The sequence below is a fragment of the Pseudozyma flocculosa genome (assembly GCF_000417875.1).
Source record: "Pseudozyma flocculosa PF-1 unplaced genomic scaffold scaffold00016, whole genome shotgun sequence".
Taxonomy (NCBI): Eukaryota; Fungi; Basidiomycota; class Ustilaginomycetes; order Ustilaginales; family Ustilaginaceae; genus Pseudozyma; species Pseudozyma flocculosa.
The window spans coordinates 487992-504263 of record NW_006920884.1 but is presented as its reverse complement, the minus strand read 5'-3'; the positions used below and the strand labels follow the sequence as shown (position 1 = coordinate 504263).

The 16272-nt window shown below is 64.5% G+C and overlaps 7 protein-coding genes across 7 annotated transcripts in view; 5 read left to right on the top strand and 2 right to left on the bottom strand.

Moving 5' to 3' along the window:
- Positions 1-2137: 2137 nt before the first annotated feature.
- Positions 2138-5750, top strand: PFL1_04843 (uncharacterized protein; the record flags this gene model as incomplete). Its single annotated transcript, XM_007882371.1, has 6 exons — positions 2138-2194; positions 2582-2847; positions 2976-3347; positions 3472-4115; positions 4222-4423; positions 4529-5750. The coding sequence occupies 6 exons, from the start codon at positions 2138-2140 to the stop codon at positions 5748-5750; spliced, it is 2763 nt and encodes a 920-aa protein (XP_007880562.1).
- A 1324-nt stretch (positions 5751-7074) lies between these two features.
- On the top strand, positions 7075-9254 carry PFL1_04842 (uncharacterized protein; the record flags this gene model as incomplete). Its single annotated transcript, XM_007882370.1, has 2 exons — positions 7075-7991; positions 8153-9254. The coding sequence occupies 2 exons, from the start codon at positions 7075-7077 to the stop codon at positions 9252-9254; spliced, it is 2019 nt and encodes a 672-aa protein (XP_007880561.1).
- A 236-nt stretch (positions 9255-9490) lies between these two features.
- Positions 9491-10794, bottom strand: PFL1_04841 (uncharacterized protein; the record flags this gene model as incomplete). The annotated part of the gene is made up of 2 exons (XM_007882369.1): positions 9491-9939; positions 10056-10794. The coding sequence occupies 2 exons, from the start codon at positions 10792-10794 to the stop codon at positions 9491-9493; spliced, it is 1188 nt and encodes a 395-aa protein (XP_007880560.1).
- A 548-nt stretch (positions 10795-11342) lies between these two features.
- On the bottom strand, positions 11343-12292 carry PFL1_04840 (uncharacterized protein; the record flags this gene model as incomplete). Its single annotated transcript, XM_007882368.1, has 4 exons — positions 11343-11420; positions 11525-11842; positions 11939-12006; positions 12082-12292. The coding sequence occupies 4 exons, from the start codon at positions 12290-12292 to the stop codon at positions 11343-11345; spliced, it is 675 nt and encodes a 224-aa protein (XP_007880559.1).
- A 358-nt stretch (positions 12293-12650) lies between these two features.
- Positions 12651-13370, top strand: PFL1_04839 (uncharacterized protein; the record flags this gene model as incomplete). The annotated part of the gene is made up of 3 exons (XM_007882367.1): positions 12651-12975; positions 13098-13225; positions 13347-13370. 3 exons carry the CDS (start codon positions 12651-12653, stop codon positions 13368-13370), a joined length of 477 nt encoding a protein of 158 aa, XP_007880558.1.
- A 736-nt stretch (positions 13371-14106) lies between these two features.
- On the top strand, positions 14107-14799 carry PFL1_04838 (uncharacterized protein; the record flags this gene model as incomplete). Its single annotated transcript, XM_007882366.1, has 1 exon — positions 14107-14799. One exon carries the CDS (start codon positions 14107-14109, stop codon positions 14797-14799), a length of 693 nt encoding a protein of 230 aa, XP_007880557.1.
- A 723-nt stretch (positions 14800-15522) lies between these two features.
- PFL1_04837 (uncharacterized protein) overlaps positions 15523-16272 on the top strand; it is a gene marked incomplete at both ends in the record, with an annotated part of 1737 nt that continues 987 nt past the window's right edge. Inside the window, 2 exons of the mRNA XM_007882365.1 lie at positions 15523-15607; positions 15659-16245. Of these exons, the coding sequence (XP_007880556.1) occupies positions 15523-15607; positions 15659-16245 (672 nt within the window). The remainder of the gene's footprint in view (positions 15608-15658; positions 16246-16272) is intronic.

Genomic DNA, 16272 nt, shown 5'->3' with positions numbered 1-16272 from the left:
TCTATTCTCTTCGTATTGACTATGTCTCTGATCCACGTTTGGCACCCAGACCTTTGCCAGCTGCCCAAGGCCACACAGTAGAAAGCAATTATGTTGCAGACGGTATGGTAGACACTGAATCATGCGAGCGATGGAGTAGGCGGTGTTCGTCGCGCGGCTGCTTGGGCGTGCGCGAGTTGCCAGCCTGGGCCTAGCTACATACCCTGCGCCGCGCGCGCCCCTCGCTGCCTTGTCACCCGTCGTCCTTGTTTTGCTTGCTCCCGGCCCGCCCAGACTCACACCCTGATCTATCCCGTCGGTCGGGTCACGATGTCGCTGCGCTATCTGCCTCGGACGTTGTTCGCCGAGGCCGCCATCGAGGGGCGTCCCGACCTTCCGGCGGTACCTCGATCCTGCTTGCAGTTTTCCCTTGAGCTCGCGCTCCAGATCTAGGCACACGCTGAGGCGAAGGTACCGACGAAGGTTGCCAGGATATCTGCATCCCGTCGTTGGCGAGCGCCGCCGCCGTGCGTCTGATGCGCTGACCCCCTGTTGCAATGCTGCGCGACGACCGCCTGCGAGGAGCGCGGAGGGACGGGCAGGCAACGTCGCAGAGGGGCGGGCGGCGAGCAGGTGGAGCGATCGAGAGCGAGGCCGACGGGCGCTTCGGTCGTGGATGCAATGCTCAGCGAGCCTAGATTTATCGCTCGCTGGCCGCCGTCGCCGTCTGGGAGGCCCACCTCTAGCCTAGCCTGCTGGACAAGGCGGCGTAGAGGTGCGGCGGTGCATGGGCGTGGCATGGGCTGTGCACATCGACGACGACCGTCTCGCATGCAGGCTTGGGCACAGCCAGATCGAGAGGCGGCCAGCCGGTGGTGGTGGTCGGTGTGTATTGCTGCTGCCACCACTCGCCCTTTTTTCTGGGGGGCCTGCAGGCCTTGGTCTGGCATGCAGCACGGTTGCCGGGATTTTGGTTGGTTGGCACGGCGAGCAGGCGGCAGGCGGCAGGATGCAGGCGGGCAGCTGTGCGCACGTCGCTCGGTCGGATAGTTGCCGAGGCTGGGGGGCGGGGCGGGCCTCTTCCGTTGGCGCAGCCGTACGTGCCTTGCTTGTCCCCCTCGAAACCGGGCCACGAAGGGGAGAGAGGGTTGCTAAAGCGCTGCCAAAGGAGACGCCGCGACGACAAGTGACGCCTCCATCACTCTACACTATTGCAACCTCTCAGGTCGTCGGGTCCGGCGGGCAGAGCGGCGGGCGGCTGACTCTCTGGCGGTAGCGAGGGTGAAGGGAGGCTGGCCAAGCCAGGTCGGCAGGGGAAAGCAAGATCGGACATGGGGCCCACCCGGCACCAGGCAAGCAAGGGGAAGAGGCAGAGAGACTGACCGAAGCGATGGCTCGTCGCCAGGCACGAAATCGTGAACCCCCTTGAAGCCGCAGGGGCTCAGGAGGAGGCGAGAGAAGAGGACCACCAGAGCCAAGCAAGCAAGCACCGCCCATTGCAGACACACACACAGCCCAGCAGCAGCGGCGGCGGCGGCTAGCGGCAGCAGGCCGTCAGAACAGATGCACGCACGCAGACCAACACCGACCGCCGCTGCCGCCGTCCAGCCGGCCTGGTCCAAGAGCTAGGCTAGGCTAGGTTTTGTTTGCCTGCCTGTCTGCGGCTTCTCATCTGAGCCTGCCAAGCCGATGCCTTTTGGCATAACGGGGCGTACGTGCCTGCGTGCCCCGTCCGACATGTTTCGACCTAGCTCGCCGTTCGCCATTCGCCATGCGAACAGCTCGTCCGTGGGGCTCTGCCTCTGGTTGCCATTGCCACCACGACCACCATCACGACCACCATCACCATCATCACCACCGCCCTCCTACTCTTCGCCCTGGCTTCGCGCACCACGGACGCCTCCCCTACATCCCCGTTCCCTCGTCATCCGGGAGCCACTCTGCTGCTTCGACGCTCGCACCGCGCTGAGCAGGACTCGACCCGAACTAGGCCACGCCATCGATAGACCGCCACCCCCAAGGATCCCGCTGCTGAGACGTCGCCCCATTCTTCCCCGGTTGACGTCGATCAGGCATTGGACCCCGCCCTCGCCCGGATCACCCCCCGCCCCGCCGCATCGATCCAGCATAGACCGCCCTCGCGGCTGAACGGCACAGAATGAGCTACGACCACTATGGCCGGGGCAGGCAGGGCAGCGGCCAAGGACATTCCAACGTGAGTAGCGCCCCTTCTGATGGGCTCTCGCGTGACAGGACCACTCGCCGCCTCGCCTCGCCGACACGTTCGTCGCCGAAGGTCATATAAGTCGATCGGAACGCTCGCCCAGGCAACTCGCTGACCCTGCAATCTGCTCTCCCCCGTCGCTACATCTGTACCTACCTTGTTCTGCCTACGTTCGCGCCCGCCATTTTGCCTTTGCGCTGCATTACACCGCATCATCTCTCGGCCTCCTTGCGACCGGACTGGAATCCCTGTCGCTCTCAAACGGAAACCTCATCGGATGACATGGCACACCGGTCGACCCCGCGCTTCGTCGTTCCTTCTGGACCTGGCAATCCGCGTTACACGGCGCTTTTGGACCCGGATGCCGCGCCTATGCAGGATGACCCTCTGCGGTACCAGGGCCCGTACGGCGACGCAGCCGGCTACGGCAGCCGGAGCAATCAGCACTTTGGCGGTGGCGCCGGCGGCCGTCTCGGCGCAGAGACCGAGAACCCCTTCTACGGGGGCGAGAACCCCAGCTTCATGAGCGTCAATGCTCCCACCTCTGAGACGCACGCTCAATATTCTTATGACGACGAGATGAAGATCCCGCTCACCGACGCAGACGAAAAGTCGACCTACCCGGCGGGCTCGAATAGCTACGAGTGAGTACAGAGGCGGAGGCGAGGAGCTTTTGCGGCAACAGTGACGATGTCCTGCAACCCCTCTCGGCTGACACCGCGCCCCGACCTCACCCCGGCACGCTGAACCCTCCACTGCGGCGATCCGCCAGCATGCCGCCTCCCAGCTCGTTCCCGATGCCGCACGCACCCTACCGGCACGGCACGCCGCTCGACTCGGAGTTGGGTCCAGAGGATAGCGCGAGCCAGGTGGCATGGGCCAAGAGACAACAGGCGCCCAAGCGAGGGCTGACCAAGAAGGTCAAGCTGACGCGCGGCCACTGGATCATTGACCACCCCGTGCCCACGGCCGTCAAGAACTCGGTCGAGCCAAAGTGGGCGCAGGGATCCCGCACCACCGAGTTCACCCATATGCGTTACACGGCGGCCACCTGCGATCCGGATGAGTTTACCACCGAGAACGGATGGAGCCTCCGCACCTCGAGCATGTATGGACGCGACACGGAGCTGCTCATCGCCATCACGTGAGTCGGCCTCGAGCGACGTCCCCGTGCGGCCCGCACGGCGGTTGCACCGCGCCGATGCTGACCTGCGGCGGCCCCATGCCTTTCTCTCCGACCGGTCCGATGCCATCGCCGCCGCCTGCAGCTACTACAATGAGGACCGTATCCTACTTGCCAGGACGCTCCACGGCGTGATGCTCAACATCCGCGACATCTGCAAGAGCAAGGCGTCCAAGTTCTGGCGCCGCAGCGCCGAAGAGGGCCGGCCAGGCTGGCAGCGGATCGTCGTCAGCCTCATTTTTGACGGCATCGATCCATGCGACAAGGAGGTGCTCGACCTGCTCGCCACCGTCGGCGTCTACCAGGACGGCGTCATGAAGAAAAAGGTCGACGGCAAGGAGACGGTGGCGCACCTGTTCGAGTACACGACTCAGCTCTCGGTCGATCCGACGCCGGCGCTGATCCAACCGCATGGCGACGACGTCTCGAACCTGGTGCCCGTCCAGATGATTTTCTGCCTCAAGCAGAAGAACAGCAAGAAGATCAACAGCCACCGCTGGCTCTTCAACGCGCTCGGCAAGCACCTCCAGCCAGAAATCTGCGTGCTGATCGACGCCGGCACCAAACCGGGCCACAAGTCGCTCTACTACCTCTGGGAGGCCTTCTACAACAACGCCAACCTCGGAGGCGCGTGCGGCGAGATCCACGCCATGATCAAGAACGGCCGCAAGCTCGTCAACCCGCTCGTGGCCGCCCAGAATTTCGAGTACAAGATGTCCAACATCCTCGGTGAGCCCGACCATCCTTGCCGCCTGCGACCTCAAATTGTAGCGCTACAGCCGGACTGACGGAACCCGTCCCTTTCCCCCGTCCCCGAACCCACTTGGCCGAACAGACAAGCCACTCGAGTCGACGTTCGGCTACGTCAGCGTCCTGCCCGGAGCGTTCAGCGCGTACCGCTACCGCTCCATCCAGGGCAGGCCCCTGCAGCAGTATTTCCACGGAGACCATACGATGGCGGATCGACTTGGCAAAAAGGGCCTTCACGGCATGGACATCTTCACGAAGAATATGTTTTTGGCCGAGGACCGAATCCTGTAAGTTCCCTCTCGTGGAAAAGCCAGGCACACGCTTTTGGACGGCGGGGGTCGGGATGGACTTTGCTCACCTATTGTTCGTTGTGTCGCTGTCGCACCGTGCAGGTGCTTCGAGCTGGTCGCCAAGGCGGGGGACAGGTGGACGCTGACCTACGTCAAGCCGAGCAAGGGCGAGACCGACGTGCCCGAGGGAGCGGCCGAGCTCATCTCGCAGCGGCGCCGGTGGCTCAACGGCTCGTTTGCCGCCTCAATCTACTCGCTCGTCCACTTTTTCCGCATCTACAAGAGCAACCACGGCATCGTGCGGCTCTTCTTCTTTCACCTCCAGGCGCTCTACAACGCCTTCACGCTCCTCTTTTCTTGGTTCGCACTGGCCAACCTCTGGCTGACGTTCTCGATCATCATCGACTTTCTGCCCGACGTCATCCTCAAGAATGCCGGCGAGACGCCGCTCGAGATCTTCCACTGGGTCAACCTGGCGACGAAGTGGATCTACGTCGCCTTCCTGGTCCTCCAGTTTGTCCTGGCGCTTGGCAACCGGCCCAAGGGCGAAAAGGCGACATATCTGGTGTCGTTTTTCGTCTTTGGCCTGCTGGGCCTCTACGTGACGGTGGTGTCGCTCTGGCTGACGATCAAGGCGCTGGCCGAAGTCAACCTGACGTCGGGCCGGGTGCTCGACATCATCTTCAACGAGACGACTTCGGTGCTGATCGCGGCGCTCGCGGCCACGTTTGGCATCTACCTGATCGCGTCGATCATGTACGCCGACCCGTGGCACATGCTGACGAGCTTCCCGCAGTACATGCTCATCGCGCCCTCGTTCATCAACATCCTCAACGTTTACGCCTTCTGCAACCTGCACGACGTCAGCTGGGGCACCAAGGGTTCGGACAAGGCGGACGCGCTGCCAAGCGTCGACACGAAAAAGGACAAGGCCACCGAGCCGGGCACTGTCGAGGAGATTGAGCGCCACCAGGACGACATCGACAACAGCTTCAAGGAGGTTGTGTCGCGCGCCGTAGCACCCTTCCAGCCCGAGACGGTGGTCGAAAAGCCGACGATGGACGACAGCAACAAGACGTTCCGCACCCGGCTGGTGGCCTTTTGGCTGCTGACCAACGGCGCACTGACAGTGGCCATTGAAAACGTCAACGGCTACAACAGCGGCCTGTCGGACAAGCAGATTGACAAACAGCAGAGCGACAAGCAGTCGCTCTACTTCCGCACCATTCTCTGGGCCACGTTCGGGCTCTCGCTCTTCCGATTCATCGGGTGCGTCATCTACTGGATCAAGCGCAACACGACGCGATGCTTCCGCAAGACGTAGCGCCCCGACCCCCCTCTTTCCCGGCTGCGCTGCGCGCAGGTCACGCGCGCGGGCGATGCTTTGCTGCCGCTGTCAAGCTCGCAGGTGGTGCCGCCGCCGCCGCCGCCGTCTCCCGTTGCGATGCAGCTTCGCCGGAAGACGTGGCAATGTGCGGCAGCCCGACCGCTGTTCCCGCGCATCACCGCTATTAATCCCTGAACCAGCCCCGCCCCGACTCGCATTCGGACCCCCTTGCGGCCCGTGTCCGCCCATCCGGACGTGTGTATGTATACCTGTGTAGCCGTGCGAAGAAAGCTTTTGATGTTGCGAAAATCGGGGGGCTTCCTTCAGAAGGCCGGCATCGCCTTGCTTGTGCTTGGCCTGGCCTGGCCTGGCCTGGCCGGACGTGACGGCAGCGATGGATCGAGGCGTGGGCTGGTGGGGCACGGTCGTCGAGCGGCGTCGGTGGTCGAGGCTTGGCACCCGGGCGGGGCAGGGCAGGTGAATCAAGTGCGGCCTGCCTCTGGCCAAGGTTGGGCTTGCTCGCCGGAAAGGCGGGACTATTAGGCCAGGGGGTTCGGGTGCAGCGTTGCGGGGTCGGCGGGTCGCGGCATCGGGCAGTCGAAACTGGCTGGCCTGGGCTGAACCGGGCTGGGCTAGCACGGGATGCGCAGGCTGCCCGCGCCGGCAGCGGAAGCTCCCCCACCTCGCTCCTGCCACCACCACCACCACCACCACTTGACCAACCCATCGCCGTCACCTTCCTTCCCCCTCTCCCTCTCGCCTCCTTCGGGCGTTTTCACCCCTCACCACCCGCCTCGCCTCGCGCAGCTGATCGCAGCCTTCTGCCACTCATTTGCTCTTTGCCATCTCACTTCTCTGCTGCGTCTTGACCACCGCAACCAAATCCATCGACCAGCCCCGCTCCGCTGGCCCCCTCTTGTGCTCTTCACAACACTCAAAGCAGCCGGCATCTGGCGCCCCCGCTTCGTTGCCGAAAATCCGCTCCCCTTCCGTACACCGCGCATACAACATCGTTTTCGCCGCTCGGTCCCATCACAGCTACCAGCCGGGCAGCCAATCGACTGCTGCGAACCCGCAGCTCAGCTGCCTCAGTTCACCCCCCCCCCCCCCCCCCCCGCCGGGCGCACATCCCGACTAGCAGCATCGCCAGCATCGCCTCGCTGGGACCCCTTTTCGTACCGCTCGTCATCGGTACCAGCTCCGCGATCAGCCCCGCAACCACCTCCACGGCAAAGCGGCCAGCGACGTCATTAGCATGCCATCGATGGACAAGCAGCAGGCGGCGGCCGCCTCGATCCTCACCGCCGCCCTCGCACCTGCAATGGCATTCAACTCGTCCGCCGATGCGTCCGGCCACACGCGCCATCACAACAACCCCTTTGGCATCAAGGCGCTCAAGGAGGACGCCCACCCGTCCACTGCCAACGCATCCTCTTCTCACCACAACGGCAGCGACAAGGAGGGCGGCGACGATGATTCGCGAGGCAAGAGGTCCAAACGCAGCCGGCTGAAGGCGCGCAGCATGAGCCCCTTCCGGCTGAGGTACAGCCGCTCCTCGTCGAAGAAGAAGGACGACGACGCAGACGACTCCAACGGCGCCGAGAGCGACGCAGAGTCGGTGGCCAGCAGCACAGGCTCGGGCATCACGCCGCGCAACAACGCATTCAACGTCGAGTTTGACGACGACGGCGCCGGCCCGTCGTCGCGCAGGACCTCGACCGACGCTGTAGGCTCGTCGCACGTCATCGATGCCCGCGACGAGGCGCAGCGGCTGCACCACGACACCGACGACGACGAACACGACGACCGCGGCGAACACGAAGACGACGACACCGATGACGACGAGGGCGATGACGACGACGAAGACGACGTCGACCCGGAGCTGCTCGACAACACGCTGTTCAATGCCGGCTGCCTCGACCTACACGAAGACTGGGTCCAGGGCGGCGCTGGGAGCACACCGGGTGGCGGCCACTCGCACCATCACGACACCTACATCGACGAGAACCTCGAGCACGACGACGACGAGCACATCACCGCGCCCAACGTCGTGCTTGCCGAGCAGCAGGTCGGCCCGCACATCCAGCGACGCGGCAGCAAGATCATGGCGCTCGACATCAGCCGCCCGCTGTTTGAGCGCAACCGCTGCACCATCACTCTCGTCCACGGCGACTACGACACGGCGGCAAAAGAGAGCAAGCGGCCGAAACGCTACATTGTCGCCAGCGATGGGAGCGAGTAAGTCGACCAGGGCCGAGATTTGGTGCGGCGCCGCAGCTCCCGACACACCAGCGTCGGGCAACCCGAAGCGGCGCAGCCTCGCGGACGAACTGACCGTGTCTTTCCTGCCTTCCTTCCCGCCCTCGTCTTCCACCACGTGCTCTGGACATCGTCGGCAGGGAATCCTCGTACGCAATTGAATGGACCATCGGCACGGTGCTGCGGGATGGCGACGAGACGCTCGTCGTCTCTGTCATGGAGACCGACACCAAGCTCGACGCGCTCGACCCGGCGCACGAGCCGCACGCTGCGCGCATGGAGCATCAGCGCACCCGGCAGGGCATGGCCTCTGTGCTGGCGCGGCAGGCGACGCACCTCCTCGAGCGTACGCGGCTCGAAGTCCGCATCTCGTGCCAGGCAATCCACGCCAAAAACTCGCGCCACATGCTGCTCGACCTCATCGACTTCTACGCACCCACTATGGTCATTGTCGGCTCGCGTGGCCTCGGGTCGCTGCGCGGTATCCTGCTCGGCTCAACGAGTCACTACCTCGTGCAAAAGAGCAGCGCGCCCGTCATGGTGGCCAGGAAGAGGCTCAAGCTGCCCGCGCTGCCGAGGGGCAAGGGCGATGTGGTGCAGAGCGTGCGGATGCGACACATGAGACTCGATCAGGCCGCCGTCGAGAAAAAGAGCAACGTTAGCGAGGAGGGCGCCAAGAAGGACAAGTCCGAGGGCGGCAACGCCAAAGCCGGTGCCGCCGAGCATGACGACGAAGACGAGGGAGACGGCGAGGCCAAGTCGGAAAGCGATGTTGCCGAAGCTGCAGACGAGGATGCGCCGTCATTGGCGCCACCGGATCCGACAACAGCTCGGAACGCTGCGGCTCAACCGACCGCCGATGGTCCACTCGTCGTGCTCGGCTCGAGCGGGGCGCCTTCGTTATCGAGGACACCGGCCGAGCAAACATCCGCAGCATCCGCAGCAACCGCGCAACTGACGACGTCAGCGGGAGACGGCGTGAATTCGCTCCCCTCCGTGGCCACAGCGGTCGGCAGCGATAGCAACCCGACTCAGCCAGCCCCATCGGAACCCGTTCAGCGGCAGAGGCTCGAGGCGCTGTCGCTCGACGACGCCGAGGCGGCATCGGCGCAAGCCCAGGATGCAAAACAAGAGGACGGAAGTGATCAGGAGGCTGCCGCAGCGTCGGCTGGCGCCGCAGAGGGACAGGAAGGGGAGCCTGAGGAGCGCGGGCGAAAGGCGACGAGGGACATTGTGCTCTAGTGACGGTGTAGAAGGTGGCGAAACGGATTACCCCCTCCTTGACCAACCCAGACGGAGCGCGCTGGCCGGAGCGGAGACGAGGCGTCGCGCTCGCACAGATGGCCCGCCTCTGCTTCGTCTTCGATGCGATCGTCTGCAACACAAGGGCCCATAACGCCGGCGTCTTGGCCCAGGCGTCTAGGCGCCGTCCTCTTCCTCGCTTCCCTGGGCCGGGTGGGTCGGTTGGCACATGGCCGCTAGACGCCGTAGACCTCCCTTCGCAGCTGATCGGTTTCCTGCTCATCGAGGTGGACCTGCACGGCCTCGACGGCTTGCCTGATGTGCAGCTCGTTTGTGCTCCCACAGAGCACAGTGGTAGAGAGGCCGGGCAAGCCGAGGCCGGCCCTGACAAAGGCGTAGACGACCTGCTGGGGCGTGAGGCGTCGCCTTGTCGCGATCTCGTCGACGGCCGGCGAGGAGAGGAGGCGCGGGTTGCCCGACAGGGTCCAGAAGGTCTGGTAGGCAATGCCCTCGGCGCGCTGGCCGGTGGGCGAGAGGGGAAAGTCGTTGGGCGACAGGATGGGCGACAGGCGCGGCAGCAACGAGACGTCGTGGCCAGTCGTGTGGTGCCACCGGTTCTGGAGGATCGAGGCGGGGATGCGCGACGAGGTCAGAAGCGCATTGAGAATCGTCGGATCATAGATGTCTGATCGCCGCATCAGCAGGGAGAGGTACCAGAAAGGCAGGAGGATGGAGCGACGAGGTGAGTGGTCGGACGGGCTGCAGCCGGTGGGAGGAGGTGGCATGGCCCAGGCGACTCACTGCTGAAGCCGATCCTGCGCACCAGCCCGGCATCGACAAAGGATTCCATCGTCGTCCAGGCTTCCAGCGTCTCGCCGAGCGTGCCCAGCGGTGAATGAAGAAGGTACGAGTCGATGTAAGGATGCCCTGCGGGGTACGTGGTCGGTATCGCGGGCGCTGCCGTCACCGCTTGTTGGGCGTCAGCGGCTGTCGCTCTGGCATCGGTTTTGGCCTCGTCTGCCTCGTCGCTGACTTCGGGGTGTTCTCTCTCCTTGCCCTTGCCTTTGTCCTTGTCGCTGCCGTTGCCCTGAGCACTGCCTTCGCCCTCGCCCTCGCCCTGGGGGACCAGCCCGAGGGATACGTCGCCCTTCCACCAAGGATGGAGGGCTCGGAGGCTGCTGGCGAAGCTCTTGCGCACCATGGTGGCCACATCGTCGTCCCTGGTGTACGGGACGTGCCCGCTCCAGTCCTGGCCCGAGGGCGGGGTGAATTTCGTCTGGATCCAGAGTTCCTCGCGAGTGAGGGTGCCCTGGACCTGGAGGGTGTCGATGGCGTGGCCGACGAGGTCCTCGCGGTAGTGCTTGAGCTGCGCGGCAGTGTCGACGCCGCGGAAGCCGGACGAGAGAGCGAGGTGGACGAGGGGGCTGGTCAATGTCGTCTTCCACGCGGTGCCGTAGAGGAGGGGTGGAAGCGAGGGGATGAGGGAGCGGCTGACGGGCATGTCGGGCAACGAGGTTTCGTCGGGTGCGGTCAGAGGCATGGTCGACGCAGACGGATGCCGAGGCAGGATGGCAGTGGTGGCGGCTGTGGTGGCGGTGGCGATGGTGATGGCGATGGCGATGGTGATGGCGATGGCGATGGCGGTGAAGTCAAGTGAGGGCCGGATGGACAAAGATGGGAGCCAGTGGTGGCAGGCAAGGGAGCGGCGGCGGTTGTAGGGAGGTGCGTAGGTCGTGGATGGGTGCCAAGATGGAAGGCGCGGGGGGAAGGGATCGACATCGGAAAGCAGCCCGGCGGGTGCAACCCTGGTTAGCCTCCACTTTGGCGTGGGCTGCCGGCCCCTTTGTCTTCGCCCTCTGACGTGCTCGCCGCGCCTTTTGGCGCCACGCCGCGGGCCTCGCCGGACCCTGACCTTCACCGCCACCACCACCACCACCACCAGCATCGATCCTCGCAAATGAGGACCATACGCATCTCGGCTGACCTGCCTGCCCGCATCTACACGCCCAGATGACGGATATGAGGGAGAGGGAGGCCACGCCGATGCGGGCGCCCGCCCTCGTCCGCGACAGGCGTGACGACAGCCCCTCATCGTTGGTGCACGAAAGCCTTTGTCGCCCGCACCACGTGCAGATGCTCGCCACCGGCGCGCCTGGCCAGCACGACCTGCGTCAGGTAGCAGAGGCGAGGAGAGGGGCCAGAGGCAACAGAGTGAGCCCAGCGCTGGCCTTTACCGGGCGACCGTGTCCCTCGTCATTCCAGTCACTCACCTCGGCGTCGAGCCCCCTTTCCTGCAGCCTCTTGCACAGCGCCGGCGGGTCATTCTGTCGGATGGCGACGAGATAAAAGGCGCCGCCGGGCGACAGCACCTCTTCGACGACGCCTCCGTCGATCAGCTGGTCAACCAGCCTGGTCCCCGTCGCTCCTCCGGCCCACGCGCCCGACAGGTCCGCCTGCGACTGGGCCATGGCCTCCTCCTCTTCCACGGTGGGTACGTAGGGCGGGTTGAAGAGGAGCACGTCGACCGAATTGCGCAGCCGAGGGTACAGCGACGACACCAAGCTCGTGCGCACCGCTTCGAGGTGTATCTGATGGGAACGGCAGAGGGACGTTTGAGGAGCTGCCGGTCAGGTGCCGTCGCTACCATGCGAGAGCCGAGTCCACCCTCAACGGCATGCACGCACCCCGTTTGCGTCTCCCGTCAGCCTGGTGCATCGATTGGCTTCGGGATTGATGTCGATGCAGAGGTAGGCTGCAAGAGGCAAGTGCGCGCGACGGTCAGCGGCGGAAGGGCAGGGCGTGGCCTCGCCCTTTGCGGTTCCCTCACCTGCCTGCGTCGCGCCGACGACTTTCGAGAGAAAGGCGGACACGCAGCCGGATCCGCTGCCGATCTCGAGGCAGAGGCGCGGTTGCCGCTGCTGGAGGCGCTCCTGGTCGGCTTCGAGGGCATCGAGCAGGATGAAGGTATCCTCTGCGGGCTCATAGACCCTGCGGTAATCTTGAGACGTGAGGTGGCCAAGCTCCGGCGTGGGTATCATGGTGGTGCGGTTTAGCAGAGCGAAAGGGGAGGGCGAGAGGAGAGGGCGAGAGGAGAGGGCGAGAGGAGCAAGGAGGAAAGAGGAAAGAAGGAAGGACTGCGGCGGAGAGCACAGGGCGAGGAAGGCGAGGGGAGCGAAAGGGTGCAGCGCGCCTGCTTTGCTTTCTACCGGGTCCCCGACCGACTTCCGAGGGCCGAAGGCCGAAGCCGACTTTGCAGCGATGACCAATATATCCCCACCCCCGGCCGTGGCTCCACTTGGTACCTGGGAGCGACCGGCTCGCCTCGTTCACCTGCACTCCCAACCGGCATCCACACTCGCGCTACTCCCACATCCAACATCGAAGCTACCTCCCGTCATGTCGTTCACCGCCATGCAAGCTCCGCTCCGCCTAGCAGCTCGACGCCTGCCTGTGTCGCGCCATACCCTCGCCCAGTCGGCGGCCGCAGCATCGGCGACGGCGTTAGTTTCCTCTTCGGCATCGCCCACGGCCATGGCCATGGCGACGACGTCGGCGCCTCGCTTCTTCTCCTCGACCCCTCTCCGATCCAACGCGAGCACGACGGCGACGCAACAGGACGGCCAGAAGCAGGTCGAGCAGCAAACGACGGGAGAGCAGCTCATCCTCGAGCTACTCACCAAGCGCTTCAAGCCGACACAGCTCAAGGTTCAGGATGTCAGCGGTACGTTGTCGGCACAGAAGACGCTTCGCCTCGTCCGGACACAGGGGCTGAGCTTACCGACCCTCTCTGTCGCTCTCTTGTCACGTCCTTACCCCGTTAAAACCCCCACGCGCGACGGCCAGGCGGCTGCGGTTCCTTCTACGCCATCGCCATCTCGTCAAAGGAGTTCAAGGGCCTCTCGACCATCAAAGCACATCGCCTCGTCAACAGCGTACTCAAGGACGTCATCAAAGACATCCACGGCCTGCAGGTGAGTGTCGCGCAAGTCACGACTGTTTGCCGCAGGCGCCCTCGCCGTCCTTCCTCCGCAGGCAAGACTGACCAGCCAGCTCGCGTTCTTTCCCCTGTCGTCTTGCTCATGTGCCTCCCAGCTGCGCACCATTGCCGAAGACTAGACGCCTCCTCAGTCGCTTAGACGGAAATTGACGATGCACAGGAGATGAAGCCTGTGCAAACGAGCTGCCAACCCGCCAAAGGCCGGCCAAACAGGCGGTATCACGTTCGACATCTTGTGCTGCTGACCGGCGCTGCTGATCGGCCGGGGATGGTCTCGCCCGTTCCGGTGGCGCTCCTTTGAAACACGGGACGGGAAGACCCCACCGCCGCCGTGCGTCGACAAAGAATCGGCGAGGGAGTCGCCCGGAGGCTTCTTGGCCTTCCCTTCCACGTCCGACTGCTGACGCTGCCTCGTGGACACGAGTGCGAGGTGCCGCCGATGGGTCTGAAGGTGCGCTTTCGTCGACGACGCGCAGAGCAGTCGGCAATGTCAGGGATGATGTCGCCGGCATCGATGCTCCCTGGTAAGTCTAGCTGCGTTGGCGATGTTGGCGCGTGGGATGAGCCCTCGGCCGTTCAACTATGGGCGGATGAGTCGGCCGGCGGACGTTCTTTTGGTTCGCCGCAGACCGAGGGCCTGGCACCACGCCTCGGCAATGCCGGACCACACGTCGGATCAGTCACTTCCCGACCTCTGAAGCGGGGGTCGCCAACCTCGTGCTCCTTGGCTCGAGCATTGCGGTCGACGACGAGCCCAGCTCTTCTCTCTGCACCTCCATCATCCCCTCTACATCGAGTCGCGCCGTTGCGGAAGCCCTCGCATCGCTATTCCTCTCTTGCCTGTAAACCGCCAACATGGCGTCCACGTCCGCCAACGTCGCCGCCGCGATCGAGTTCTGGTACAGCCCGGGATCGTGCTCGGTGGCGGGCCACGTCCTGCTGCACGAGTCCAATCTGCGCTTCGTATCGCACACTGTGCCGCGGGGCTACGAGCCCAACAGCCTCCCCGCGAGCTACACGTCGGTCAACCCGCGCAAGCTGATCCCGGCCCTCTCGGTCGACGGAGAGATCATCACCGAGCTGCCCGCCATCCTCGTCACCGTCGCCTACCTCTCCCACCACCCGGAATGGGTAGAGGGCTCCTCATCGGCGGGGCTGATCGCGGGCAGGGCAAAGGTTTACGAGTGGCTCGGCTTCCTCTCGTCGCACGTCCACGCCACTGCGTTTGCGGCCTTTTTCCGGCCCTACCGCTTCACCGACCGGGAAGACGTCCGACCCGTCGTCAAGCAAAAGGGCAGGCAGACTATCTTCGACGCGCTGGCCGACATCGAAGCTCGCCTGCCCGCCCAACCCGGCTTTGTCGTCGCCGGCGCCTTTTCCGTCGTGGACCCCTTTGTCTATCTCATCGCTAGGTGGGCCGAACTCGTCGAGACCGGAGCCCTGCACCGTTTCCCCAGGCTGCAGGTGTTTGCTCGCATGATGGAGCAGCGCGAGGCTACCACCAAGGCCCTCGAGAGCGAAGGCATCCCGCCCCTGTTTCAACAGTAGCGGATGCCCTTGTTCATGAAATTCTGAGCATCCAGTGAGGTCCCTAGCAGGTCGCAGGCGACACAGGCGAGGCCACTTCGAGGTCCGGGGGTGATCAGACCAGCATGGTGGAGGCTCAATTCGCTCCAGGTAGCTGGGTCGCGAATGCGGGCGGCAGTCGTCCGGCTCGATGTTGGCCACACTGGACCCTCCAGGGTGTCCGAATCTAGCTCTATTGGGACGTTAATATATACACAAACACTCGACTCCTGCACATAAAATGGCCGGTTGGCCCAATTGGTAAGGCGTCTGACTACGATCATAGCACACACGCCTTGTGCTCCTTGCGTTCGCAATCAGGAGATTCTGGGTTCGAGCCCCAGGCTGGTCATGTCTTTTTCTCCTGCGCTTTCTGAGCCTTCTGCTCGAGGCCGAAAACTTTTTGGAGCCGGGGAAGGCGGGGTGGTTTGAACCAAATCCGGGTTCTGCGAACCGAGCCACAAGGGATTTCCCCGGCCTTTTTCCTGCTTCTTTGTGGCCGGTGAAAGTGACCAAGAGTCTGCCAGGCTGTTCCTCCACACAGAGGGAGGCCAGGCGTGACCTGGCACTCTTGACTACCACCACTTCCAAGCTGACCTGAGGCCAAACCGTCGTCTACCAGCTCGCCGCCAAGCAGCCCCGCCGCTGGGCTTTGTCTCGGCATCGCCATGTAACACTGCCGTCCGGAGGACCACAGCGCCAAACATGGTCACCACACGCTCGCGATCGCGCGCCAGTGCTGCCGCCGCACCCGTCGTGGCGTCGCCGCACATTGCCCCGAAACGCCAAGGTCACCGCCCTGCCTCGCACTCTGCACCTCCTCCTGCTCCTAGCCGCACAGCCCCGGCCCGGCGCGTTGGGACAAGGCAGCAGCGTCGGCCAGGGCAGCGCTCTCCGTACTTTGCAGACCGAGCGGAACGCGGCGACGACCAGGATGCCCTTGCTCCAGTCACGAAACGTCCACCTCGCAAACGGCGGCGCAAGGCTGTTTCGTCGGACACGGCGGCAGCAACAACAGCAGCCGGCGACGACACGGCCGCCGAAGAGACCGGCCAGCCCCAATCCAAGCCCCGCACGGTCCACGGCATGGAGCGCTCGGCCAACTTCTACGGGCTGATCCAGGAGCTCGTCTCGCCCAACGTCTTCTGGCTGCTGGTGGCAACGTGCCTGCTCAACCAGACGCGCGGCCGCGCCGCCATCCCCGTCTTCTGGCACCTCGTGGCGCGCTGGCCCGACGAGGGCGCGCTGGCCGACGCACCGCTCGACGAGCTCACCGCTCTCCTCCAGCCGCTGGGCCTGCACAACATCCGCGCCCGCCGCCTGATTGACATGTCGAAAAAGATGGTCGAGGTGCCCCACGACCCGCGCAACCGGTTCAAGGCGCGCGCCCGCGAGTGCCCCGAGACCCCTATCGGAATCTACCCGGGCGTCGGCAGGTACGCCATCGACTCGTAC